Below are 27306 nucleotides of genomic sequence, written 5' to 3' on the forward strand. Positions count from 1 at the left end.
TGGGTGGTGTTCCTGTCACTCCGCTTGCCTTGGAGGTGGCAGGTTATCTTAATGGTGTACTCTCTCCATTTCAAACGCACTTGCCGCCTTTCTAGGAGTTCCCTGTGAGTATAATGACGCCTTCGAAAGGGTCCAGTGAAACCTTTGTATTTTGTCTGAAGGTACCGGTGGCCCGGGGCCTTTTGTTGATAGCACTCTTGGTTGGTTTTCCTATTTTGAAAAAGCAGACCCAGCAGCCAGCTATCCCGTTTCCTTTGTGCAGGAGGCGTTTCTAAGGCACACCTGCCCCAGTTCACGCAGGCTGTAGTGTCCGTGGTGCTCAAGGGGGCCCTGCAGAAATCCACTAGGGCCCCACTCACCTCGGTACCCAGACAGCCGACCCCAAGGACACGAGAGGAGTCGTGTCAGATGCCCCGGTGCTGGCCTGGACTCTTGCTTCTGCTGAGGTGTGGGCACACTGGTTGGCAGAATGCACACAGAGGCTGGGGTCGAAGTGGTGTCATTTGAGGCATATTTCGAAGAATCAGGTGGCCATGTCAGCCTGAAGAAGTGATAGCTTGGGGAAGCTGGAGGTCTTGTCCCTGAGCACCTGGAAAATGGGCAGGTAGCAGAGGCAGGAGCTATACGTCTGGGGCCCAGAACCCAGGGCCAGGAGACCAGCTGCCCAGCTTATACGTGAGTGTGCACCCGTCAGCCCATCTGAGGTGATGTGCACAGGCCCTCCAGCACCGGGGCATGAGGACCCTCCCTGTCACCGTGGGCAGGAAGCCCTGGGCGGTGTGTGGGAACCTCCCCCGCATAGAGGGTCTGTTGTTTAGGCAGAGCGCAGGTTGGAGTTTGTGGGTTTTAATTCTGCATTCCACTCTCTGGTTTTTCTCTAACAGCTGAAAGGACATCAGGCCTGGTGCAGCCCCCCCCCCCCCCCCCCCACTTCAGGTTGTTGAGGCTCCTTATCTGACAGCTCTCGGATCAGTGGAAACTGATGCGGTACAAGCCTGGGGGGACTTTATGAGCAGGCTCTCTGGGCGTCCTTCCTGGCGCTTGGCTCAACCCTTGGCTTATCTGTGGTTGCGGGTCTGCAGGGCCCCAAGGGCAGAGGCAGGTCGGCCGGCTCCCCACAGCGCCCCCTGGGTTTTGTCCCCGGTGTGTGCACCCAGCGTCTAGCATCCCGCCTCGTTTGGGGGGGAGGCGAGCCCAGGCCGCTCCCAGCTGGGATGTGGGGCACAGGCGTCTAGTGCTTGATTGTTCCCTGAGTGGGGAGTGCTGGGCTCAGTGCCCTCCCCTCACCCCAGGAGCTTCACAGAGCGAGGAGGCAGGCGCACCCAGCATTGCCCGCAGGGTGGGCCGCGGCGCTGGAGGCGGGGAGGGCGAGGACGGTGGATGGCTGAAATTGGACGGCCCCTCGAAGACGTTAGTCTAAGCAAACAATCCAGATGCAAAGGGACAAATCCTGCGTGATTGCCCTTCTTTGAGGGACCCTGAGGGGTCCAGTTCATAGAGACACAGAATGGAGGGTGGGGGACGGGGGCGGGGGGGGCTGGGCGTTAGTGATTAACGGGGACAGTTTGGGTTTTGCAAGATGAAAGCGTGCCGGGTGGACGGACAGCAGCGATGGCTGGGCGGCAGCGCGACCTTATCCGACGTCCCCGAACCGCACGCCGCGAAACGAGTCAAGCGGTCAGTATTATCTGTCTTTTACCACAGTTTTTAAAATGTGGAAAAAAATAGGACGGGCCCCACAGAACGTCCAGCTAAACACTGGGTTTCCTGCTGACGCGAGACTGAGGAAGCCTGAAGGGTGGCACGGGGCCCGGGCTTGGAGACGGCTGACTGCCCGCGCTCTCCAGTGCTAGAGAATTCCACCACCCGCAGGCATGCTGTCCTCGCCTGGGACTCCCGGGAAAGCCCCCCCCCCCCCCGGGGTCAGGGGACCCTCACCGTGCCTCCAGAGCACCGTCCTCATGGACTGTGGAAACAGGCCACGTGCCAGAAGGAAAGGCGTGTACGTAGGCGGGAGTTTGTGAGAATCTCCTGAATTTTGACCAAAATAATTGAAAAACTTTGTGTAAGACTGTTTTGTTTGGATTGGGAAGTCGGGATTTCCTTGTGTTTCAGATCATTGTTATTTTAGAAACAATGAAACGTCAGCTGTAGTCATTTTTCCCAAGGAATTATGAAGCCTGTTCCTCTTTGCTCAGCGCCCACGGAGCGCCTACCTGCTTGGTGCTGGGCCTGGCCCCAGCGTGGAGACCGCCGCCGCGGTGGCCGGGTTACAGTCGCACGGAGCTGAGGCCATGGGGCCACGACAGTTGGCTGAGGTCAGGGGTTTGGGAGTAAATGCGCAATGCCGGAGCCCTGGTTCCGGGGATCAAATGTTTCCAGATCAGGGAAGGCCCGCACGGAGGTGATCTGTCCAATGAGCCGGGCTGCAGGGCGTGCCCGTGCTGGGTGCTCCGCCAGGGCCTGGTGAGGGTTGTGATTGATGGGCCGGAGGAGCAAGGTTAGGAAGGACAGTTATGGGACTAGCTGTGGCCTGCCCTGTTGAAGGCAGGCATGGGAACAACAAAGACAGGAGGCTGCCCTCCCGGGCACAGGGAACAGGAAGTCAGGAGGCCGTGGAGAGACACTGGGCCTCCTTGTTGCAAAGAGTAAGTAGAGGTCAGTGAGTGAAGCAAGGGTGAGTCAGCGCATTCTGGGCTGTGACTTGTGGGGGGAGTCGTAGAGAGTGTGGCGTGCCCAGTGGCACAGGGGTGGGGGCTCACTGCAGAGTGAGTGATGTGAGCCGAGATCTGACCTCTGGGAGGCAGGGGTCAGATCACAGGAGACCTTAAGTGCCACTCCAAGGAGGTTATTTACAGAGAAACCTGGGCAGTTCCGCCTTTCTTCAGTATTGAGCATATGAGCACTGGTAAGGCAGGAGGTTTTTAGAGGGCTTTTTTGTTTGTTTATTTTTGAAAGAGCGTGTGTGTGTGCGTGCACATTTGTGCGTGATCAGGGAGGGGCAGAGAGGAGGAGAGACAGAATCCCACGCAGACTCAGTGTGGAGCTGGACATGGGGCTTGGACTCAACGAACTCTGAAATCATGACAGGAGTTGAAATCAAGAGCCAGAGACTTAATTAACCAACCGAGCCACCCAGGCGCCCCATAGAAGTTTTAATAGTAGGCGACATACCATTGCCGTTTCCAGACTTAGCAGACTGGTTCTCAAAATTGTGGTGACTGTACACGGAGCATATGCACACACGGTCCAAGAGGACAGAAGAAGCGAAGCCAGCCGTTCCTGCAGAAAATGGTGGTTGAACTTTACGGCGAAACCCAAAAAGAAGTTAAATCAGTTTTAACCAAACATTACAAACGTGTTCAAAACATAAGCCACCAGGCGGCCCCACTCCCCGAGTGTGGGTTTGGGGTGACCTGTGGCACCCGTGTGCTCCTCAGGTGAGCACAGCTGAGTGTCTTCCTGATTGTCTCCAGAGGGGTGTTCAAGGCTGACTTTGCAAGGGAAGCACTGTAAATGTGCAGCATTTTCCTTAAACACGTATCAAAAAAAATAGGAGAATCCCAGAGAGGCTTAAAAATTTTTTTTAAAGTTTATTTATTTATTTTGAGGGAGAGAGAGAGAGAGCAGGGGAGGGGCAGAGAGAAAGGGAGAGAGAGAGAGAGAGAGAGAATCTGTCAGCACAGAGCCCCATGCGGGGTTTGAACTCACGAACCGTGAGATCATGACCTGAGTTAAAGTCAGATGCTGAACCGACTGAGCCACCCAGGCGCCCCGGTTTGTCCCCCATTTAAATGAAGAATGGATATGGATGTATCTTCCAGCTTGTGAACTATTTTGGGGACATCACAGAAAGCTCAGTATGACGTTGAGAATCCGAAGTAACTTTGTTACAAGTGCTGCGTCTGCAACTCTAGACGGAGGTCGGTGGGTCACAGAATGGAAAACGGGGTGGAGAGACTGAAGATCCGAATTTCAGCTTGCGGTGACCAGGGCTGGACGAGGGCGGAGTCCGGCGGGGACTCTCTGTGGTCGGTTCAGCTGGCCTCTGCCAGCCCGTGGGCCTGCATTTCCCAGCCGGAGTCGCGGGCAGAGCAGGACGGGGGGCTGGCGGAGGGGTGGGGGTCCGGCATTTCTCACTTTTAGCCAAGTTACGTTCTACTTTAAGTTCCTCTTAGACTTACACCTGTGTACATTTTGCTGTCATTTTAAACCATGACTAAGGACAGTTGCTGCCTGTTTTGGTGGTGGTTTTGACCCAGCAGCAGTTTTGTGCTGCGCCCCACGCTCTTCCTGTTCCGCGAGCCCCGGGGAGGCCCGGGCTCCGAACACTTCCCTGTTGTCACAGCAGGCCCCGGGCCCGTAGCTTGCTCATCAGTTACTAGCCGTCCCGGAGAGCCCCCGCCGGGGGAGCGGAAGGCCTTCGCTTCCCCATATTCTGTCCACACTTGCCAGGTTGTGACAGCCAAGCAGGATTTAACCGGGCCAAGCCGAATGTGCGGGCTGTGTAGACGCAGCCGCGTTGTGGGTTTGGGTGCTTTTTCTCTGTGCTGCTGTGACCTGACACTCAGGATTTATAGACGGGGCTCACGAGCATCTCCTGCGAGGCGGGGGTGGTGTCTGAGCAGAGTAGGGGCCCCGCTGCTGGTTTCCTTCCGACTGGTGTTGGCAGGTGCTCCCGCGGGGCGGGACCCCGGCCTCCGCAGGTCCTGAGAGCGGAGCCGGAGTGCGCGGGTCGCCTGTGTCTCTGGGCCCCGGCCTTTCGCCTTCACTGGAGGCGAGGCGGTGTGCACCCTCCTGTCCTTGCCAGAGGGCAGGCCGGCGCTTAGAGGACCGGCCCCCACACGGCAGCGCCCCGGGAAGCTAGCTGCTGGGGGGAGGCCTCTGAACCGAGCTGGGTGTGGGGAGCCGGACGAGCAGCGTCAGGAGGCCAGTCTGTCAAGGCCCTAGTCGTGGCCACGCGGAAGGGAGTTTTCTAGAGGCAAGCTGTCCCGTCTGTTCGGGACCTGGGCTCGTAGCTGGCGTGTTTTCCGACTGCTTTGGGAAGCCTTTCGTGGTGAACGGCGGGTATAGGTGGGGAGGCCAGGCCACGTGGGACGCTGAGGGTGATAACAGGAGGCGGATGTCACGGTGGGGAGGGGCCTCACGCCAGAGCCTGCCTTCCTCACCGGGCCTCGCCTCACCTGCTACTTTTCAGTCCCCGGAGGTCCCAGACGAGGCTGGCTAGTGTGGGACGCGATGTGGCTCCGTGTTTTCCTTTGGTCCTTTTCTCCGGAGCAGGCTGGGCCGGCCTGCCTGAGGCTGAGTGCTGCTGGGGGGCCGGGCCCGGACCGCTGAGCCCACGCTGAGCCCACGGTGGCCGGGCCCCGCGCCTGCGAGCTCGATGTGCAGGCCTGCAGTCATTGGGTCTGTCCGTGGTGGGGGCTGTTCTCGTGACCTTGAGGGTGCTTCTCAGCCTCCAGTGAGCTGCAGTGTCTACTTCTTGGTTTTAAAAACTCCACTTGACAACATCTTGTTTCGATAGTCTGTGTTCGACTTGCACGCACAGCTGCCTTCATTCAGCCCTCAGGTGTCACTGTCCCGTCCTCCAGGTGACCACAGTGAGGCTCCAGGAGCTACAGGAAACCCCTCCGTGTCCTCCTGGAGCCGGAGGTGCCTACCACAGTGCCTGGGTCCCCGTCGCTCATCTGTTGCCCACACAGGGGCATGTGGTCGCCCTGTTACCATTTTTCAGGCCAATTTCTTCCAGGAATTAAGGAAAACGTCAGTGTCCCCATGGCCTAGACGTGAAACTTTTTAGGTAGTCTGGTCTCACAGAAAGAGGCCAGGGAGCCCGGTGGGGGGCCGCTGTGGTCCGTGGTGGAGCTTCTGAGAACATGCTCGGGGCGGGGGGAGGGGAGTGGTTCCCAGAAGAGGGGGGCTTGGCTTCGGCTCTGCCCCTCCAGCCCCCCCACCCGACCTTCCTCTGGGAGCTGGGCCCGCACTGGGCCCCCGAGCTGCCCTCAGCCGTGTTTGTCTGTGACTCGAGGTGCATCCCGTGGGTACATGGGGCTGCCAGGTCAGTGGCGGGTGTCTTCCAGGCGCCCGACTGTCTTCCCGTGGGCCTTCCAGACAAAGGGCTGGGTGCTCCCGGGGTGACCCACGTTCCCTTGCAGCAGCTGAGGCACACGGGAGCTTCCTGTTCCAGAAATGGTCCCCTCCCAGGGAGGCTGACTTCAAGGAGTAGGTTTAGGACTCGCACTGTGTGCAGGGCCGGCCAGCTGGCCGGCACCCATATGTCCCATTTCCTGAGAGCAAGTGGACTCCCAGAGAACTTGAGCTCTCGAGGTGTCCTCCCAGCATCTTAAACTCCCTGCCCCCCTGAAAGCTTGACAGGGTTGCAGGGACACGAGAGGGACGCTCGTGTTTGGAGCGGCCCCGTGCCAGGTACTGAGCTATGCGTTCTGTCTTCCTGTTGAATCTTCAGACGTCCCACCTCTGTCCATGTGTCTAGGTTACATGGGGGACAGGGTGTTCAAGGCTGGGTGCTCCCAGAGCCTCGGGCTGCAGAGCCCACATGTCCCCCTGGAGCTCAGCGGAGCCTGCCCCGTCTCCCGTGAAGAATCTTGATCCTCCTTCCAGGCCTGGGACGTCTCGGTGGGTGGCCGTTGGCTTCTGGAAGCCATGTAGCTGTGAGAGGTGGCCGCAACTTGCAGCTGACCTGACCCGGGAGCTCGGGCAGGGCTGTGGGGTACGCCGTGCGTCTTGTGCACTGCAGGAAGCTTCTGGAGTCTTAGGCCAAGTGCTTTGTGGTTTCTTGTAAAACTCAGGTGACCTGGCGGTGCCATCACGAAGAGGCTTCTGCAGTATGTTTTCTAGAGCCATGAGGTGGCAGTTGTGTCAGTAGGAGGTGCTCCCGAGGGGTTCCGGGCAGTGGGAGGCTTGCGCCCCTAACTTTCCAGAGGTTCAGTGTCCCACCAAGCACATCCAGCCAGGCTGATGAGTCTCATCCTTGTTTGAAATAGGACCAGCGCCCCCCCACGCGGAGGTGTCGGGAGCCCCTGGTGTGGGGCTGGGTTGGGGGGTGGGGCAGGCTGTGCACATTTATTCCCTGGAAACAGCCAGCTTCAGGGCCAGCACAGGGGCTGGAGAGTGCTTGTTTTACCAGAAGAAAGATCATTCAGAAAGTGCTGGAATTTAGTGGAGCCCTGGGTAAGTTTGAAGGACACAACTTCTGAAGTCCTGCCTTTGTCCAAAGTAACTTGTTCTGGGGCGCCCGAGTGGCTCAGTCGGTTAAGCGTCCGACTTCGGCTCAGGTCATGATCTCATGGTTCGTGGGTTCGAGTCCCGCGTTGGGCTCTGTGGTGACAGCTCGGAACCTGGAGCCTGCTTTGGATTCTGTGTCTCCCTCTCTCTCTGCAACCCCCCCCCCCCATGCTCTGTCTGTCTCTCTCTCTCTCAAATAAACATTAAGAAAAAAATTGAAACAAAGTAACTTGTTCTGACGTGGCACAGTGAGCCCCAGAGAGCCTCCTGGGCAACCCTCTAACCTTCTTTATAATCGACCCACAGGAAACCCCTGATGAACGAACTGACCACTTTCCCCTCTGTCCCTGATCGTGAGAGGACCCTTGCCGCCCCCCCCCCCCCCCCCCCCCCCCGCAGCCCACCCATGTTGGGGACTGCACTTCTGGGTGTCTGAGCCTGCTCTTTAACCGTTGAGGAAGGATAACATGGGGAGAACATAGCCTAGGTGCTGGGGAGCCTCTGACGGCAGGCCCGGCTGGAGTCGAGCTTCTGGACCTCCGGGAAGGGCTGTGCTTGCACAAGCAGGCGGCACTCAAAGCCTGTTCCTCCCCACCTAAAACTGCCAATTGCTGTTCCGGGTGGGGGTCCTAGGAGAAGCACTGAGCTTCCTCCCCTTTCTTCTTCGTCCCACTCCCTACCTTCCCGTGGCTCTGGGATTCTAGAACATTCCGGGCAGCTGGAGGAGTGTCTGCCCCCCTCTGCCCAGTGTAGACTCTCCCTGTGCAGGGGACCCTTTCCTCCCTCGGGCCCGCGCTCCAGAGCTGGTGGCCTCCGCCCTGGGCTGCAGACCCGCTGCCTGTCTCTGGGGGTGCCCGGGGCCCTCAGCGGGGTTCCCCACGGGGCTTGCCGACTTCCATTCATCCGAGGTCACTCGGGGTTGGTGGGCATTTCCCACAGAGCGCTCGTTCTCACGAGTTAAACGTTATCGTGAAATTCTTGTCTGAGAACACAAACATATCTTGATGTGGGAGGCTTTGTCTATTGAAAGAAAGAACGTACCTTCCCATTCCCGGTTCAGATCTTTTGTTAAACATTTATAGGCAACTTTCCCATTCCCCTGACCGCCCTCCCCCCACAAGTACCAGTTTATCAAAAAAGACGTCGCGTTGAATGGGAGCCGCCGCGCGTGACCAGCGTGGTCGCCGTTGCCCGTGACCTCACACGGCCCTCCGCCGATGCTGACACACCGAGCATTTCCTGTGAACGGGGAGCCTTCCTGATCCCACCATTGTTGTTCAACTCTTGCCTGGGAGAAAACAAAAATTATTTACTACGGGCGGTATGGTGTTTGTTTAGAGCTGTGCTGGGAAATGCGCCGTTGGAGGCGTCCCAGCGGCGGCCGTGGCCGTGCGGAGACCCGGCTCGCTCGCTCGTGGGGCCGCCCGGGGGACGTGATGGGAAATGTTTATTCTCGCCCACGTGCTCGACAAAGAAAGCCGGTGCCCAGCTCCGAGGCCCCCCGCCCCAGCCGTTCCCCTGACCATGGCCGCTCAGCTCGGGGGCACCGGGGGTTTCCTGCTGGGCCACCCTTGCTCTGCGGCCTGGAGTTCACTTTGGGAGGCCTGGGGAGGGCGAAACTGAGGGGACACGGGCACCGGTCCTGTTTGCTCCTCCTGGGCTTTCCTGCCTTCCTTGGCCTCTGCTCCGCGACCCCCTCTGGGGGCGGTTTTCTCGATGGGAGGACACTTTGGGGGGTCCAACTGGAGAGGACAGATGGGGCAGGTCTCCTCTGAGGATGTGTGACAGGGCAGGATCCAGCCCAGACTTCCCACCCCGAGTGTTCAGATCACGAGAAGCCAGCAGAGCCTTCTGAGCAGAGAGCTGCAGCTGGGGTGTGTTTGCAGGAGACGGCCCTGGACGCAGGGCAGGGGGCGAGATGAGTTAGTGGGGGTTCGAGAGGAGGTGGGAGGCCTGACCGAGGGCTGGGGGTCGGCAGCACAGGAGCAGCGGCGGACCTGCACTCAAGGGGTGGGACCTCCAGGCGGACAGGGATTTTGGGGGGGGGGGGTCACCCCCTGGGGAGGAGGGTCCAGCCAGAGTGAGGGGCACCGGGCTGGGTGGTGCTTGGGGTGTGGGGTGGGGCCGCATCCAGCCCGCGGTTTTGGTGCCTGCTGAATGCCAGGCATGTGGCCAGCACTCTGCCTTCCTGGGGCTTCGGCTGAGTCGAGCTCACGAGGACCGGCTCAGTTGGCGTGTAGGCGACCCTGGCGTCCTCCCAGAGGGCAGATCTGGGAGGGCTGCGGGGGTAGGGCCAGACCGCGGCAGGTGGAGGGGTGGACGCGGGGACCGGCACCCTCGCGAGAGGATGGCCCCCCAGCCTGCCGCAGCAGCGCATCTCGCGGCGAGAGAGGGGCCGGGCGGTTCGCCCCCCTGCCCGCGGCCCAGAGCCCTCCGCTCGCTCGAGGTCGGCCGGCACTCTGCGTGACTGGGACACGGCTTTGGGGTGAGCGGCCGACCGGCGCCCGGCTCAACCGGTGTCCTCGTGTTTCTAAGATTTGGGTTGGAATCGCAGAACTGTTCGGTTTCAGTCACGTGCCTGTTTTCAGAAAGGACTGACGACTTACTTCCCAGTGCTCGTTTCTGACGCCTGCCCCCGCAGCCGCCACACTCTTGTGCCGGCGTCACAGGCCGGGGGGCCACCTGGGCATCTGCGGGGGGCGCCCCGGTGTTCCTGCCCGGAAGGCCGCGGACAGCGCCGGGAACAGCTCACTGGAGGGACGCCGTGGGGCGGGCGGAGGCGCAGGGACGACCTCAGAGCAGCGTCGTCCGCGCCGCGAGTACCTCACCGACTGGCTGGGGCAAGGGTCTCCCCGCTCCCTGCGCGCTGGCACGTACCTGGCCTCGCACAGACCACGCGGCTGCCAGGGCGCCCGAACGCCCCTGCCGCCTCCCAGCTCATCAGCCCACCAGCCCGGCGCGGACCACGGAGGGACCGTGCTGCCTGGAGCGCGAGCTGCTGCGTGAGCACGCCTGAGGGTCTTCTGGGCGTCCCCGTCTGCGGCAGCGCCGGGCTCCCGCCTGTGCCGTCGGCCCCGCCGCAGAAGGGCAAGAGGCCTTGTTTTCCAGAGGGTGCCTTCGGTGGCGTAGCTTCCCGTCACCTGGACGGCCAGCGTCTCAACCCGTGTCAATGGCGTGTAGCCTGTGCTGGGCAGGCGCACAGGCTTTGCGCCAGCCGGACCCCAATGTGTCTCACGCTCGCTGGCCTTGAGGACTTTTCTCAGGATGCGGTCCTGGCCTCCCATCAGCCAGGGGCGGGGGCGGCGGGTTAGCCGACAGTGGGTTGGGGCTGGGGCCGGGGCGAGTCTCCCCCGGGGCCTGCTGCACCGGGGGGGGGGGGGGGGTCTGTCCTCGGCAGCCGGTCCTTAGAGGCTCCTGTCTGACACGGGGCCTCGCCAGGATGCTTACGGGTGTTTGTGTGAGTTCAGGAGGAATTACGCACAAACAGTTCTCTGTGGCCTCTCAGTGCCAGGTCATGGCTGTAGGAATGACTGACCGCGGCCAGAAGGAAGTGCTGGGCCACTGCTTCTGTCTCTCCAGCTGAGGCCGAGTCTTTAAGGAACTTTCTTCCCTGGAGCTTCCTCTCTGCCTGTTAGCATGGTGGCCGTGGGTCCTGGAGCTGGTGCCCGTGCATGCAGTGAGGCTGGCGTCAGAGGCCCGTTGGTAGGGGCGCACACCCATCCACAGTCCCTGGGTGGCCGCATCTTGGGGTCCAGAGGGTGGTATGTTTGTCAACACCCGTGTGCCGGAGCTCTGCTCTTGTCCTCCGTGTACCCCTTTATTCCGCCCTCGTCATCTCAACCTTAGCTTCCTGCCCCGAGGGCCCCCCACACCTCCCCACCCTGCAGGTGCAGCCGGCACACCGTGCCAACCTCTCTGGCCACCTGTGAGGATAAATGAGATGGGACTGTGCCCCGTGAATCGTATCACAAGATTGTCTTCTTCAGTGGGACGTCGAGAAGCTGGAAAACGGGGTGGCCTGGTGAACTCAGGACATTGGGAGCCGTCCCCTCCACCAGTTAGCTGCCGGTCTCCCACCTGGACTGTCTGGGTTCTGCTGGTGGCAGTAGCCGACCCTGCCCACCCGTCACTCACCACGTGAGCCGTGGGTCCCCCGCCTTCCTGCCGTTAGCCAGCAGGGCACAGAGCACTCCTGGTCCCCGTCTTGGCCGAGCTCGCCGCGCGTTGAAGCAGGCCGGGAGACGTGGGGCTGGGTTCTGGTAAAGGCAGTGCTGTTGGCCTCAAGGAGCTGTGAAAGAGTCAGCTGAAACAATACTTAAAGTAAATATTGTTAAATCCGTTTAGTATATGAAATATTATTTGAAGTTAAATATAATTATTTATTTTGAGAAACCGAGCAGAAGATACGGCACGGTGGCTCCTATTGGAATAGCTTTGCCGCTGTTAACAAATTCTGGAAGAACGTAAAAGCGGCTCGCTGAAGCCAGTGGAGAATGCCAGAAACTAGAAGGGAACGGCGTTAGGTGGTTTCCCATCGTTTTACGGCCTTTAGCCTGCAGATGGGCCTTGTTCGGTGCCACACGGGGCAGCTAAGAACGCTCGATACCTGCACTTTTCCTGCAAGACCCAGGGACAGCGTTCAGGCCAGAGTTGGAGCCAGGGGAACCCCAAATCCTCTGTCCTCTCTTCTGACGTGTCTGCTGATGCTTGAAACGTGCAGCCGTGGGCTGGACTTCAAGCAGCTCGGCCGAGGCTGAAAGAACGGAATGGAGATTTCTGCCGGCTCCTGCTTCAGGGGAGAGTTTTGCGTCTGAGTCTGGCCAGTTAGCTGTCTGTTGAAATAAAGGTATCGATACCCAGAAAGAAGAATGTAGCAGAGCGTAGAGTCTCTCTACACCTGGTCATTCACAGCGTCTACAGCTCAGTATTCTCGGGGGGATGAAACTGTGACCCTCGGTCACGAGGCCGCAGTGGAGACCGACCCCAAGATTGGGCCCCGGTGTTGGAAGCCTCGGCCGGGCGCAGGAAGTGTGCTCAAGGACACAGGAAGACACGCTCCTGTGGGAGTGGGAAAGCTCCAGAGAGAAGCAGGAACTGTTAAAGAAGAACCAGATGGAAATTCTAGAACTGAAAAATGCAGTATCTGGGAAAATTAAGAGGCGACTGGGGACGCCAGAAGGAAGACGCAGCACAGGATGAGCCGGTTGACAAATGACTGGCAATGAAGAACAGAGAGGACGAGATCAGGAACAGAAACCAGCAGAGCCTCGGGAAGCAGCGGGTCTGACCGACACGTGACTGATTGGAGTCCCGGAAGAGAGGAGCCAGGATGGGGCACACAGTGTGGAGAAATGACTGAAGATTTCCCAGATTTGGTGAAAGGTTTCAATGTCCGGATTCTCAGAGCTCCGTGAACTGCAGGCAGAAGTAAGAAGGAAACCTCGCTTAGGCTCAGGGTAGTCAAGGTGCTAAAAACCAACAGAAAAGAGAACATCTTGAAAGCGCCCGGAGGAAGAGAGGACCCATTCCGTATATACGGTCACACGAGATGTCCCGGCCTTCTCTGCAGAAACTGCGATCTCTTCAGAGTTTGGGGGGGCGGGGCAGTTAACCCATAATTCTTTATCCGGCCAAAATACCCTTTGAGAATAGAAGTGGAATAAAGAGGTTTTAGTTACAATAGCAGAACGTTTGTCATCAACAGATTTCTGTAAAATGCTGAATCACCCAAGGATGGTCCTTCAGACGGAACGGAAGTGGCACCGTGTGAATACTCAGGTCTTCGGGAAGGAAGGGAAAAGACTAGAAATGATTCAAAGGGAGGTAAAAATAAAAGAGGAATTTTCCTTTTCGTTCCCTTGAAATACGCAGGACGGCCGAAAGCAAAAACCACAGCACAGACGGGGGTTTACGCTGTCTGGAGAGGTGATGCGTGTGCCGCCTGTAGCGTGAAGGGACTTGGGGGCAACCACACGCGGACGTTTGCAATGTTCTTGCTGTTGTGCTGTGCTGACACCCCCAGACCGAGAAACCAGTGTGCCATGAGCTCTGCAGAGCGGCTGCTTACGAAATAATGCTGAAAAGCCGGCGTATAAATTAAAACGGAGTGCAGCAAAACAACATTCGGTCCGCTTAGCCAAAAGTGGGCAGGAAGGAGGGGGCCGACAGAAAGCAAGTAGTAATGTGGCCGCTGTGGTGCCAGCCGTGTAAGGAGTCACGCTGCATGTACGTGGACAAAACACTGCAGTGAGAAGGGATCGGCAGAACGGTTGAAGAGCCACTGATGTGGACCGTCTGAGAGCAGCACCCTTTTCTTTTTTCATGTTTGTTTCTTTTTGAGACAGAGCATGAGCAGGGGGAGGGGCAGAGAGAGGGGGACAGAGGAGCTGAAGCAGTCTCTGTGCTGAGAACAGTGAGCCCGGTGCCCGGCTCGAACTCGCGAACCGTGAGACCATGACCTGAGCTGAAGTGGGACACGTAACTAACTGAGCCCCCCCTCCCCCGGCGCCCCACGAGCAGCACTCTTAAAATAGGACACGGTGGGTTGAAAACGGGCGGGTCAAGATCCGTTGTGCCAGCAGGGAGCCCGAGTCGGCAGGGGTGAGTCGGCAGGGGTGAGCGTAGCAACAGCAGGTAGAGGAGACCTCAGGAGCGTGATGGAGGGCTTGTGGCCGAGGGGTTGCGCCGCACGAGTGCTCGGGTGAAGTACTTTTCATCTCACTGGAGAGCGAGGGCTTGTTGGGGGCCCGGGGTCTTGGATGGATCTGGTATCCTGGGGCAGGTGCAGGCCTGGCAGGTGAGGGCCCTCCGGGGACGGCCTGCCGCCCAGGACTGGAGGGGGGGGGGGGGGTGGGGGCATGGGCTGGCCCAGGGATGGGTTAACAGAGGGCCGGTGGTTGGGGTTGGCCGGCCGGCGCCACGCGTGCATCTCAGGATGCGGTGCGGTACGACAAGCCGGAGCCCCTCTGTGGGTCCCCTGCCACGCAGGGACAGGTCAGCCAGTCACCACTCTCAGGAACGTACACCGTACAGGTGGCTCAGCAGCTGGGGAGATAGAGCAGCAGTGGCGTGCCCGGCTGGGTGGGGAGGCCTCTAGGGGGTGCCCCCCTCGGAGCTGCAACAGGAACCAGGCGGGGTGGGGGGGAGACTGCAGGAGGTGTGAAGAGACCACCCTCCCATGTGCCTGGCAGCGGGGCCAGGCCGCGGGAGGGAGGCCAGGAGTGGCAGGTGGCCTGGTGTGCGCGTGCGTGGATTCTGCAAGGGGGCCGCGTGCCTCCAGGCCAGTCGGTGTGGGTGAAGTTGTGCCGTTTTCTTTTTTTTTTTTTTTTTTTTTAATTTTCAACGTTTATTTATTTTTGGGACAGAGAGAGACAGAGCATGAACGGGGGAGGGGCAGAGAGAGAGGGAGACACAGAATCGGAAGCAGGCTCCAGGCTCTGAGCAGTCAGCACAGAGCCCGACGCGGGCTCGAACTCGTGAACCACGAGATCATGACCTGAGTTGAAGTCGGACACTTAACGGACTGAGCCACCCAGGCGCCCCAGCACCTTTCATTTTCTAAGTAAACTTTTCATTGAAGTAGGACACGGAGAGGTGCGTGACAGAAGTCTCCAGCGGGGTGACCTGTCACCAGCGAGCCCCATCCAGATCAAGAACAGAACAGGCCGACCCCGAAGCCCCTGCCCTTGCCAGGGGCGACTGCCACCCTGGCTTCTGCCAGTAGAGACTCCGTGTAAATGGAACCCACTCCTGTGTGTGCTCCTGCGGCTGGCGTGTGCGGGGCCCGGCTCGTGCACCGCTGCATCGCGCTCCCCAGCTGCTATGCGGGCTCTGCCGCACGAGCGTGCCTTTCCACTGGCAGTGGCATTGGGTCTGTGCGATAGCGATAGCGGGGGCGGGGGCCTCCTACTTTGTCCCTTTGGGGCCAGGGCAGATTACCTAGCCACTGTCCCCTCCTGGAAAATGGGCACGAGAGTCCCTGCCTCCCCGGGCAGTGAGGAGGATTAGATGAGAGGGAGTACCAGGGGCCAGAAAGAGCACCTTCGCTCCAGCTAAACACGTACCGATGCTCCCCCTCTCGTTGGCTCCTCGGTGGCCACGCAGAAGCCCGCCGCTGGGGTCGTGTAGCACGCTAGTGGCTGTGTGGCCCCTCAGGGCGACTCCGGGGATCGGCTTTGGCCCGCGCGGCCCGGAAGGACAGCAGGGTGGTGGGTCCTCGCTACTCTGGGGCCGTGCTCCCTGTGTGCCTCGGTTCTGGGCTGACGGGGACACTGTGTGCGGTGCCTGTGAGATGGCGCTGAGTGTAGCGCGGGTGGCGTGAGAGGGCCTGGCCCCGCGCTGGCGCCCGGGGGTGCCTGTTCTCCACGTGTGCACGGCCGGTCCCGGCTCTGCTTGTTACACTCTGCAGCAGCGGGTCCCGGGGCGTCTGCTCCAAGGCCCGGGTGCTGGGCTCTGGCCACCTGGTGCTTCCCCGTTGGGATTCAGTCTTCAGAGCTGCCTGCCTCGGAGGTGGGCACTTCTACCCTGAGGGGTCTCTACCAGGCCGGGGCCTGCGTGTGTGCGTGCGCCCGGTGCCCGGGGTGCACCTGTCACAGCCCGCCGCGTGTCTGCCGCAGGCCTTCCGGAGCAGTACTACAGCCTCACCTGGTTCCTGAGCCCCGTCCTCGGCCTCTTCTTCACGCCCATCATCGGCTCCGCCAGCGACCGCTGCACCCTGAGCTGGGGCCGCCGGCGGCCTTTCATCCTGGTCCTGTGCATCGGCGTGCTCTTGGGCGTGGCGCTCTTCCTGAACGGCTCTGCCATCGGTAAGTGCCCCTCCGCCACGCCACGCGCCCTACTGTGTGCACTCGCGTCCTGGCTGCGTGTGGCTTTCTCCACAGAACACGCGTGGCGCCGTGGCGCCGAGACCGGCCGTCTGCGGGCTGGCCCGGCGCTTCCGGGGCTGGCCGGGCCCCGCCCCCGCCCCCGCCCCCGGGCACACTTGGCCCCGCTCGAGGAGCCGGGCCCCACGCAGCAAAGCCGTGGGAACCTGTTCACAGGGAAGCATTTCCTGTTGTGACCCAGCTTTTAATGCCTATCTGACACCACGTCCTGTTTCCAGCATCATTTCAGAAATTCTCTCTTTGTTTTCTCCTTTTCTCAGACTTGGTATTGAAAATGTCCAGACCCAGTTCGCTGCTTGTTTTTCTGCTTCGGGTACTCATGTTTTGTTCTGCCTTTTTTGTTGTTGTTTTGTTTTTAATTAAAGCAGCTGTATGTGGGAAAATAGTTGTTGCCCTGAGGGAGTCCGTCAAAACTGTTAAAAACAAAAACCTCGTTTTCTGGCAATGACTTTTGAAGACGGAGGCTTCATCTGGGTCTGACGTACGCGAGCTTGGCCCAGGTCTGCAGAAGGAAGTCAGTGATGTGGGAACACCCAGAACACCTTTTGGGGTAGCGAGAGCCACACCCAGTTACTCAGAGGCCTGTGTGGGGACAGGCTGGGGCCGAGGAAGGACCACCGCACCGGGCAGCACACGCTTCCCCGAGCTGCACCCAGCCACCTCGTGCGGGGCGGCCTCCTCCAGCCGCGACGTCTTATGGCCCCAAGGCCGGGGGTGCTGCTTTGCCGTCAGCTGTGGGCCCGGGGCTGCGGTCTCTCTCGGGCTGTCCCCTTCAGCCTGCAGATCGCGTGTCCCTTCGCCACTTTTACCCAGAGAGAAAGTCGTGTCTTTCTCCGAGGCCGTGTCTGTGGGGCGTTCTTGCGGGAACGTGGCGGTGCAGAGACTCGGGAGTCCGGCCCTTCGCCTGCTGCCCTGTCACTTGCCGTGCTCACACTCTCCCGGGCATCCTCCCTGGGCCTCCTGTGCAGTGGGCTTGCTTGTGGCTGCAGCTAATATGTTCCCAGGTCCCAGGTCGTGTGCCTCTCCCCCGCCCCCCGCCAACCTCTACATCCTTGGGTACAGGGTGCCAGCCAGTCTTGGGGTTCAGGGCAGACTCCCCCGAGGCAGGTGCGACGCAGCGTGTGAACGTAGCTTCCTTTGGCCGCTTCCAGCCTACTTAGGGAAAGATTGTGCCAGAAGTGAGGTCACGTGCGTTGCTCCTCAGAGCTGCACCCAGGCCGCCCCGAGAATGCGCTTGAAACTCCCGGGGGAGGTGACGAGTGCTTCACGACTTCCGTCACCGGCACGCAGGACCGTTAGCCCGTGTTTCTGCTCGGGTTCCTTGGGTGCATTCTGACTTACGAAACAAGATCTGCGTTGGCCTTCAAGGCTTAATTTTCCTTAAAGCAAATTGGAAAGTAACCGCGACAGGCTCAAGCCATCCTCCTTCGGGAGGTGCGAAACCACAGTGCGCGCTTGGGGAGGCGCGTGTGGACGCCGGGGGAGGCCACTCACGCGCTCAGGATGCGCGGAAGGAGTGCCCCCGCGGTGTGTGACTGTCACATGGACGCTCTGTCAGTGCTCTCAAACGTGGCCCTCCTTCGCCAGGGAAGGTGGGTAGAAGGACCGTTTTCCTCTTAGCCACCAAACGTAAACGTGAGTCAGCTCTCTCGGGTTCGCCGGACAGCCCGTGTGATGGGGGAGGAAAAAATAACCCAGCAGATAACAGAAATGGACAAAACAAAGGCCATCTTCTGTCCTGAAAGCCCGTGCCAAGGAGCACACCCGTTTCTGGCCAGGCGACAGTGTCCTCTGTCTCCTCTTGGAGGCGACTGTCTGCTCCGAGGGGCTGAGACCTGCCTGCTCCCATGTGTTCGGTCAGGTCTGTCCCTCGGCGATGTCCCCAGCCGGCAGCCCATTGGCATCGTCCTCACCGTGCTGGGGGTGGTCATCCTGGACTTCAGCGCCGATGCGACCGAGGGCCCCATCCGTGCCTACCTGCTGGATGTGGTGGACAGTGAGGAGCAGGACATGGCCCTCAACATCCACGCCTTCTCTGCCGGTGAGAGCGCCCCCCACCCCTAGCCCTGGCCCTCACCCTCCCAGACCTCACCCAGTGGGGGTTGGCTGGGGGAGGCTGTTCCCAAGGCCCTCCTCCGCATATCGGGGGGGACTCGATGGCCTGCCATGGCTTTACCTAGCCGCTGGTGGGCGAGGCGGCGGGCAGGCCGGTGCTAGTCTCTCCCTGCGTTTGGGTACCGTTCATATCCGTTGGGAACGGCAGCTTCCTGAGCTTAAGGGGTGTCAGTCAGTGCCGCCCGGAGTTGTGGGCAACCATCGGCTTCCTATCCTGGTGGATACCTGCTTCTGGTTCCTTAGGCAGGAGTCTCTTAGGTCAAAACGCCAGACTTAAGGTCAGCTGTAGTTTCTTGTCTTGTTTTTCCTCCCATTTTCTCACTTTCCAGCCCCCAAACTTGTGCTGACCCAGAACATAGCTATGAGTGGCGCCCTTGGCCTGTGATTAAGGGTGAAAGACCTTCTAGATCTTTCCTAGCCTCTCCTCTTCTTTCGGGAGGCGGTGCCAAGGCACCTTACACCGCTCACGGGCTTCCTCTGTCTCTCTCGCCTGCTCAGGCCTCGGCGGGGCCATCGGCTATGTGCTGGGGGGGCTGGACTGGACCCAGACCTTCTTGGGCGACTGGTTCCGGACGCAGAACCAGGTGCTTTTCTTCTTCGCGGCCATCATCTTTGTGGTGTCGGTGGCCCTGCACCTGTTCAGCATCGAGGAAGAGCAGTACAGCCCCCCGCAAGAGCGGGGTGGGGAGGCGGCCGGCACCCTGCCCCCCGCCGCCCGCGTGAATGTTCTGGATGGAGGCGTCGCCTTGTTCCCGGAGGAGGTGCAGTCCGAGCACGAGCTCTCCCTGGACTTCCTGGGTGTGGACATGGTGCGGAGCAAGAGCGACTCTGTGTTGCACGTGCCGGACGCTGCCCTGGACCTGGAACCCGAGCTGCCCTTCCTGCCCGACATCGAGCCCTCCATCTTCCACGACGGCTCCTACCCCAGCACCCCCCGCAGCAGCAGCCAGGAGCTTCCCTGGACCAGGCCGTACCGCCTGGCCTCCGTGCTCAGGGAAACCGCAAAGGAGGACGCGACGCTGCTCGATAATCACTTGAACGAAGCCAAAGTCCCCAACGGCAGTGGCTCTCCCCCGAAGGACAGCCTCGGGGGCTACACCAGGGTGGCCCCGAAACCCACGGCCGCATCCGGCTCCATGAGGCGGCGGAGGCACATGTTCCACCGGCAGGCCTCCAGCACCTTCTCCTACTACGGCAAGATCGGGTCCAACTGCTACCGCTACCGACGGGCCAACGCCGTGGTCCTCATCAAGCCCTCGCGCAGCATGAGCGACCTGTACGACCTGCAGAAGCAGCAGCGGCAGCGGTGCCGGCACCGGAACCAGAGCGGGGCCACCACCTCCAGCGGGGACACGGAGAGCGAGGAGGGGGAGGGCGAGACCACCGTGCGGCTGCTCTGGCTGTCCATGCTCAAGATGCCCAAGGAGCTGACGCGGCTGTGCCTCTGCCACCTGCTCACCTGGTTCTCCGTCATCGCCGAGGCCGTCTTCTACACCGACTTCATGGGCCAGGTCATCTTCGAAGGGGACCCCAAGGTGAGTGCCCGGGGCCCCGCTTTGGGGCTGGGAGGGACGGCGACGTGGGGGCAGCCGGCAGTGCCGACGGCCCGGCGCACCGCGTCGGGGAGGCTGCGTCCGCTGCCCGCTCCCCCTTGGTGCCCCGGCGCCCTTGCGGCCGGGGGGCAGGCCCACGGTGGGCATCGGCCAGCGCGTGCTCCTGGTGCCGTGGTTAGGGGTCCAGAAGGGCGTCACGGGGGAGGAGCCGCTCCCAGGCCCGATTGCCGTGCACAGACCCTGCCCCAGATGGTGGTGGCTGGGGACAGGGACCCGCCTCTGTCCCCTGTGGCCTGGCCCACGCCTGTGCTGTGTTGCCTGGAATTGGGCCAGACGGCCCCGCCTCCACGCGGTCCCTCACCCTCCAGCTGCCCTGCGGGGCAGGCGTGAGGCTGGGAGGGGTTGCAGACGCCACTGCGAGCGGCCGTACTGTGGCGGAGCGTCCCATCATGGTAGTGTCTGTCGCTGGTTTCAAAGTAAACGGCTCGCCCGCAGTTGAGAGGGAAAGTGACTTCCTTTCCCCAAAGAGTGTGGCGCGTGATTCCTGGCCGCCCTGATCCCCAATTTCATTTCTGGAACAGGCCCCCTCCAACTCGACCGCCTGGCAGGCCTACAACGCCGGCGTGAAGTTGGGGTGCTGGGGCCTGGTGATTTACGCGGCCACCGGCGCGATCTGCTCAGGTAAGCGGTCCCCACGTGGGGGCAACAGCGTCCTGCACCTGAGAGTCTAGGATGGGGCGTCCCGAGATCCCACACGGGCTGCCCTCCGCGTGCTAGTTCCTGTCCAGGGGTTCCTCAGACGGGGGTGCTCTGGACAGGGCCGGGCTCGGGGCGATGGTGGGCCTGCAGGAGCTGTCCCCGTGAGCCTGGGAGTGGAGGCGTGAGGCGTGTTTGGGGCCTGCGGCTGTGGGAGCAGCCTGTCGCAGAGCAGAGGCCTTTCCCTGGAGGTGTGGTTTTGTCTGTGAGGAGGGAGGGGACAGGCTTCGCTCCCGGGAGCAGCGCGCCCTGGCACACGTTCTGGACGTGGGCGCAGTCGGGGTCGGGGGTCTCCTAACCAGGTCTGGTCTGGGTCCTGCCCACCCTCTACTCCAAACCGTGGAGGAGGCCTCCAGCTTCCTGTCAGCCCAGCCTGGACTTGAGGGTTTCCAAGGTCAAGGCCACAAGGCAGCGGGAAGCCAGCCTGACCAACAGGCAGCACCGTCCGTGCTCTGTCAGAGGAGTTCCCAGGAAGGCACCGGAGACACTTCGTGGGGGAGGTGACATTAAGCCGTTGGGTCAGGAAGAGTGAGCAGGAGTCCGTCCATCTGGACCCAGGCTTCTCCTGTGAGGAAACGAGCCACAACTTGAGATTCCAAATCAAGACTGGGCATGAGGCTGGCGAAGGCCAGCGAATGGGTCTGGACTGGTGGGAAGGGTCTGGGCGCAAGGCGGCCTGCAGGGCAGAAAGAGGCTACGGGCTCTGGGACCCGGAGGGCGGACTTCCTTCTGAGATGCTGGAGCCCCCGGGAGTTGAGGGAGGCACAAGGGCGAGCTGCGAGCGTGGTGGGGGCCAACGGGCAGCGGTGTGGTGGGAGGAGGGCCTCGGGGTGGCAGAGGTGGCCAGGGACAGTGGAGGGAGCCCGGCAGGAGTGAGGCGAGTGTCCGGCTGAGGGCCTTGTCGGTCACTGTCCCGTGGCCACGCTGTTTCCACAGCGCTGTTACAGAAGTACTTGGACAACTACGACCTGAGCATCAGGGTCATCTACGTGCTGGGGACGCTGGGTTTCTCCATCGGCACGGCCGTGATGGCCATGTTCGCCGACGTCTACGTCGCCATGATCATGATCAGCACCATGGGCATCGTCTCCATGAGCATCTCCTACTGCCCCTACGCTCTGCTCGGGCAGTACCACGACATCAAGGAGGTGCGTCCTGGGGGCGGCGGGTGGGAGGGGTGCCGTGGATGAGGCACTGGGGCGCAAGGTCACCCGCCTGAAAGGTACACCAGGTCAGAGCGTCAGACCCATTCGGCTCCAAAGCCCACGCTCGTTCTCCACTCATCTGTAGGCAGAGCTCCGCACCTTGCACTTGGGAGACATTTGGGGTACGGACGATCCCCCGCCCCGGTCTTTGGTCCTGAAGGGACCGGCGAAGCTGCCACCTGCTCGGGTCGGTCCGGGGCACAGGCTTCCTGGCTACAAAGGTCTGCTCCTGCAGTGGCCTGGCCCACCTGGCACCTGCCTGGAGGCGTCGGTTGCCTCTTGAGGGATTTGGGTCGGGCACCTAGGAGGCTGCCTGCCCCCTAATATCCCCTCACAGACCCCTGCGGAGGGGAGCTGGGCCAGCATGTCCCGTCCAGTAGAGCGTGAGCCGCCTGGGTCGGTCCGCATTGGAGTGGCTGTGTGTAAACAGGGAGGAAAGAGGCGAAGTCCCTTCAGCAGCATAGTCTTGTTATCTCAGCACCTCCAAAACCGTTATTCCCACGTGCATACAGTACCTCTCATTTCAGACCAGCCGTCTTTCACAGTGCTCAGTGGCCTCAGTGCAGGTGTAGACCATGACCCTGAAAGTGAAGGAAGAAACCCCAAAAAGCTCCTGTTTCTTGCCCTCTGCACCTAGACTGTGTTTAATCTTCCCTTGGGCAATTATAAAAGCAAAATTAATCCACCGTGATTAGGTACCTGCCAAATACCAAACTAACGAAAATCGAAATCACAGCGTTATTTGTTAAATAAGCTTTTGGGTCAGAGTATATCACGTGACTACAGAAAAAGAGCACAGGTTGTAAATGAACAGCTGAGTGGAGTTTTGGGCAACAAATTTGAGAAAACGGCGCAGACCAGGCAGCCGAGTGACGCTGGCCCTCGGCCCAGCGGCTGTAGCACCACGCGGCCCCCTGGCCAGCGTCTGAACCTTTTGTGCCTGGAACGTCTGCTGTTACTTCACACCCGTGCTTCCCTCCCGTGCTTGCAGAGGGCGGTTCTTTACTCCTTTGCCCCTGGCACCGAATGGCCGCGGGTATCGCCCTGTTCCTCTGGCGGTGGCATTGGCGGCGCCCTCGTCCCGTGCGCGCTTGCGGTCCGCCTGGGATGCAGGGTGCGTGTGTGTGGTTTGAGGCAGAAGAGTGTGACCTCGTTCTCCCGCGGACGGGTAGCCGCTTAACGTTAAGGGTCACGTGGTCCCCACCCGCACTCTGGTGGCATCCTTGTCCTACGTCGGGTCCTCATCGGGGGTGGGGGGGGGTGGTGTTTCTGCTCCCTGTATCTCTTCCGTCGGTCGGTCTGTCCTCAGACGAGGGTTACCCTGTTCTAAGTCGTTTTGTGATAGGACCCAGGAGCTGGTAGTGTGCGTCCTCCAGTTTTGTTCTTCCTTAAGATCGTCTTGGGCGTTCTTGACCCCTGACTTTTCATCTATATGTTTAGAATCAGCTTCTGGGCTTAATTGGAAACACACTGATCGCATAGATCAATTTTGGGGAGATTCAAAAACATTCCAGTGATGAGCCTTTCTGTCCATAGATAGGGTATGTTTTTCTGTTAATTCTTACAGCATACCGATAGATTCTCTTGGACTTCATTTCCAATCACATCATCCGCGTATAATGAGATTCATTTTTTCTTTTCCAATCCTTAATACGTTTTATTTATTTTCCTTGCCTTATTGCAATGGCCAGAACCTCCAATACAGTGTTGAATAGAAGTGGGACGGGGTCGGGGAGACAGGCTGAGTGGTCGCCAAGCAGCTGAGAGGAAGGCAAGTTGCGTTTCCAGACTCTTCTGAGCTAATATTCAAGCCACGGGCATGTTGGCTGATGGTTCGACCGCCCCACGGCCCTCACTGTCCCGCTCTCTTCTCTTGCAGTACGTCCACCACAGCCCTGGGAGCTCCAAGCGTGGCTTTGGCATAGACTGTGCCATCCTCTCCTGCCAGGTGTACATCTCCCAGATCCTGGTGGCGTCCGCCCTCGGGGGTGTGGTCGACGCCGTCGGGACCGTGCGCGTCATCCCCATGGTGGCCTCCGTGGGCTCTTTCTTGGGCTTCCTGACGGCCACGTTCCTGGTGATCTACCCAGACGTGTCGGTAGAGGTCAAGGAGGAGCAGAAAGGCCTGTCTTCCCAGCCTTCGGGGGAGAGCGGGGGCGGCGGCGAGAAGCCCACCGTCCTGAGGCTGACCAGGAAGGAGGGCCAGCCGAGGAAGGTGGAGACGGAGTCGATGGTCTGAGCCTCACCCCTGCGCGCACACATTCCAGGGGGGGTGGCGGGCGGGGCGGTCGCCGTTGCTTCGGTGGCCGCGCTCGAGCCCGAGTTCCTTCGCGAGACGGGTGGAGACGCGGTAGCTGTAGGGTAGGGTCGGGCCGCTAGGCAAAAACACCACGCTAATTACTTTGTCCACGATTAAAGAAAATCATTTGAAATCTTTTTTTTTTTTTTTTTAATTGAAAGAGATCTTGTAATTTCACCTCTTTCATTCTGCAGGTATATTATTCTGCATGTTTTTAAATTATCAACCAGATTTACAATAGCGACAAGCAGTTTAGAGAAAAATAAGATGTTCATTTCTAAGGTTACAATTGAAAACCAAAATAACCTGCTGTCCTTGGCCGTTTGTTACCTGAGTACTCCAGGTGGCAGTCACGCAGTCCGGGACTAAAATCTCTTTATCACGTTCTCTCTGGACGCCTGCAGGTATCTGGACTTTCTGTCAGATCTCCTGTCTTGTTGGTGCTGCAGCTATTGGAGAGTATTTTCCTTTATGATTATTTTAGAAGAAAAGTTTTCCTTTCAAAACTGGTTTTCTTAGGAGTAACAGCATTTCCTCTTGTCCTCAGAGATTCTGACAGATGGTGCGTGGGGCAGCCCTGCCTCTGGGCAGCGGGAGGTGGCGGCCGCCCCCCACCAGCGCCCGGGGGAGGCAGGGCCCAGGCAGGTGCACGCGCGTGTCCGTGCCCCGACCCCCGACCCCCCGGCCCCCCGGCCCCCCGACCCCGTCGTCTTTGTCCGAAGCTCCCCGGAGAGGTTGTGGGCTCTTCATTGCACTTTGACTCGTGTTTAAACCGTTTGCTGGGGAAATCATGAGGGCAGAGCTCCAGGAGTGGCCTCGCCCCCTGGGTCCTGCCGCCAGGCCTACCTCGGGTGTGTGGGACGGCGGCCCCGGGCGTGTGAGCTCCTGCTGGGCCGCCTCTGACCTCTTCTGACCTCTTCGCCTGCTCACCCCGCTTGACGCCGGAACCCGAACGGTCGCCAGGTGTCCGGGACGGAAGGAAGGGCCGCCCCCCCGGAGGACTCTGCCCCGTTTCTGCTTTCCGCGTATGAGCCAGACGCGGACCTTGGGGAAGTGCGGTCATCAGATGCTGCAGCTACTTGGAAATGCTTTTCAAACCACAGTCTCTTTATAACTCAGCGGTTTCTGCTTCTCTTACTTGGAATGGTCAGTCTAAGCCTCCTGGTGTCACCTGGACACAGACAGTGGTGATACTTTGCTGCCTCAAGTTTTTTTAAATAAAGAACTTTAAGATGCATGAGGAACCATGCTGCAATATGATCATTCTAAAGCAAATATATATCTATATATATATATTTCAAGATGAGACTAAGCAGTTTTTAAATAAATTACTTGAATTTTCTGTGTATTCAAAAGAATGGCTGTGTAGCGTACTTGGCCGGCCCCTGGTCGTGCCGCGTCACCTGACGCGTGCGGGTTGTGTCTTGTGTCTGTGGAGCTGTGGCGCCTGCCCGCGTCGGTCCCCTTCCACGCAGGAGCCCCGGACCTCAGAGAACCGGCATGAAGATGTGAGCGTTTTCTCTGTGTTCAGACCCGCTGGCCGCGTGAACGTTGAGCTCCGACGGGGAATGTCCGTCGTGCCGCTGGAAGGTGCCGGCATCGACGCGAAGTGCCAGCCACTCGCGTGAGCCCCCCTGCCAGGCGCCGTTGGCGGGTCCCCGTTTGCAGCTCGACCTGTGTCCCCCGATGGCCCTGCGGCGGTGGGTCCTCCCGCTTTGGTTCTCGGGGACCGTGGTTGGGGGTCTTCCGACAGCCAGAAGAGTGGGCGGCGGGGGGTATACGGGTGGGGGGAGAACGGCCCCGAATCAAGATCTGAAATGAACCAAACGCCTGCCGCGCCCCCCCCCCCTCCCCCGCCACCCGCCTTCCTTCACCTGTGGCCGGTGCTCACAGACGGCTGGACGCGAGGGGCTTGGCTGGGACTTGGTTTTTAGGTGTGAGGGGCTCAGGGTGGGACCACCATTGAGAACGCAGGTTAACTCTGGAGATCCCAGCCTTAAACTTCCCCGTGATCTGAAACAGCAAAGCCCCCAAAGAACACTTCGTTGAAGCCACTGTCCGAAGGGTAGTCGTGCGCCCCTCCCGGCGACAGCACGGGGCATACACACCTCGGCACAGAAGGAAGGTGGTTGCGCTTCAGCGGAGATTTAAAGGTTTTGAAGCCGTTTGGGTGTTGATGACCGGGGTGTCTTACTCCTACTCCGTAGGTCCGGTCTGTGCACAGACCTGCGAGGGGAGGGACGCACCTTGTGGTTTGGATCAGAGGCGGTCCCCGCAGCTGCCTTTCTGGGCCCTTGCTCCGGGTGTGAACACGGAGGTGCGCCTCCGCCCTCCCTTGCAGGGACTCGGAAGCCTGAGTGTCTTCACCTGTGTCTTAAGAGCTGAGGGGACTGGCTGTTTGCACGCTGTGGCTGGTGTGCACCCCGGGGGCGTGTGTCTCGTAAGGCCATACGTTCCTCAGGCGGACACGGGAGGGGGGGGGGGGACCCTCAGCCCGGTGACTCGGAGGATTCTGTGTCTGGTGGCTGGACAGGCCGCGAGCGCCCATGGGGTGGGCCTGCAGGTGTGGGTGCCGGGGACAGGCGGAGCCGGCCTGGCGGTGGCCCCAGGGTTTGTGGGCACGGGTCAGAGGGCTCTGAGCACGGTCAGCAGGCGTTCGGTTTAGCTGCCTGCCATGTAGTGTAGACGGGCTTGTTGCGTGTAGAAGTCAGCTGAGGAAAGGATCTCTCCCGGAAATGACCCACACACGTGCAGCTGAGGTCTTTATCCTCTGCTGGAGCGTGTGCGGGGAGGAAGGCCTGCCCGTGCACCCCTCCGTCCCTGCTCCATGGGCAGAGGGCTTTTGTGACCTTCCGGGTGGCTGGAGGGCCGAGCGTGCCAGCCGCTGTCCGCTGCCCCTCAGACGCCCGCCCTTGAAGGTCCTGGAGCCTCCGGGGGCCACGCTGGGGGAGTGCTGAGACCAGTGTTCCCTGAAGGTGGGCAGGCCGGACGGCCAGGCCCTCATCAGAGGCTCGGAGGCTGCAGACAGTGCTCAGGTCCCTTTCTTAAAGGTACCAGGGGGTCTCCTGCCCCCAGATCCCCAAAGTGGAAGCTCTCCGAGGGGCCATAGAAAGCAGGGCTCTCCCTCCAGCCTCCCCAGGTGACACACAGGCCCCGCCTGGCAGCCTGTGATGCTCACGTGGCATGTTTGGAAAGCACTTCGCAAGGTACCAACTGTTCTGTGTCTAATGGTTCACGCAGCAGCTCGGACG

General features: G+C 60.2%; 1 protein-coding gene and 1 long non-coding RNA gene across 7 annotated transcripts in view; one reads left to right on the forward strand and one right to left on the reverse strand.

Annotated features, from left to right (window-relative positions):
* Positions 1 to 25413, forward strand: part of SLC45A4 (solute carrier family 45 member 4) — a 73100-nt gene extending 47687 nt beyond the window's left edge. For 3 of the 5 annotated variants that reach the window (XM_030304588.2, XM_030304589.1, XM_030304587.1), the window contains 6 exons: positions 15861 to 16049; positions 17989 to 18168; positions 18741 to 19777; positions 20377 to 20476; positions 21488 to 21699; positions 23636 to 23995. In XM_030304588.2, the coding sequence (XP_030160448.1) occupies positions 15861 to 16049; positions 17989 to 18168; positions 18741 to 19777; positions 20377 to 20476; positions 21488 to 21699; positions 23636 to 23995 (2078 nt within the window). Of the gene's footprint in view, positions 1 to 15860; positions 16050 to 17988; positions 18169 to 18740; positions 19778 to 20376; positions 20477 to 21487; positions 21700 to 23447; positions 23528 to 23635 lie in introns of all 5 variants that reach the window. The other 2 variants (XR_003966421.1, XM_030304590.1) reach the window with 2 other exon arrangements.
* LOC115506566 lies at positions 3155 to 13580 on the reverse strand. 2 transcript variants are annotated; one of them, XR_003966423.1, is made up of 4 exons: positions 11852 to 13580; positions 11380 to 11548; positions 8370 to 8533; positions 3155 to 3282 (listed from the first exon to the last, which is right to left on the reverse strand). It is a non-coding gene; the product is annotated as an uncharacterized LOC115506566 (long non-coding RNA). The 2 variants fall into 2 exon arrangements; XR_003966422.1 differs by lacking the exon at positions 3155 to 3282 and having other exon boundaries at positions 8305 to 8533.
* Positions 25414 to 27306: the final 1893 nt, after the last annotated feature.

Source organism: Lynx canadensis, chromosome F2 (assembly GCF_007474595.2).
Source record: "Lynx canadensis isolate LIC74 chromosome F2, mLynCan4.pri.v2, whole genome shotgun sequence".
In the NCBI taxonomy this organism is placed as follows: domain Eukaryota; kingdom Metazoa; phylum Chordata; class Mammalia; order Carnivora; family Felidae; genus Lynx; species Lynx canadensis.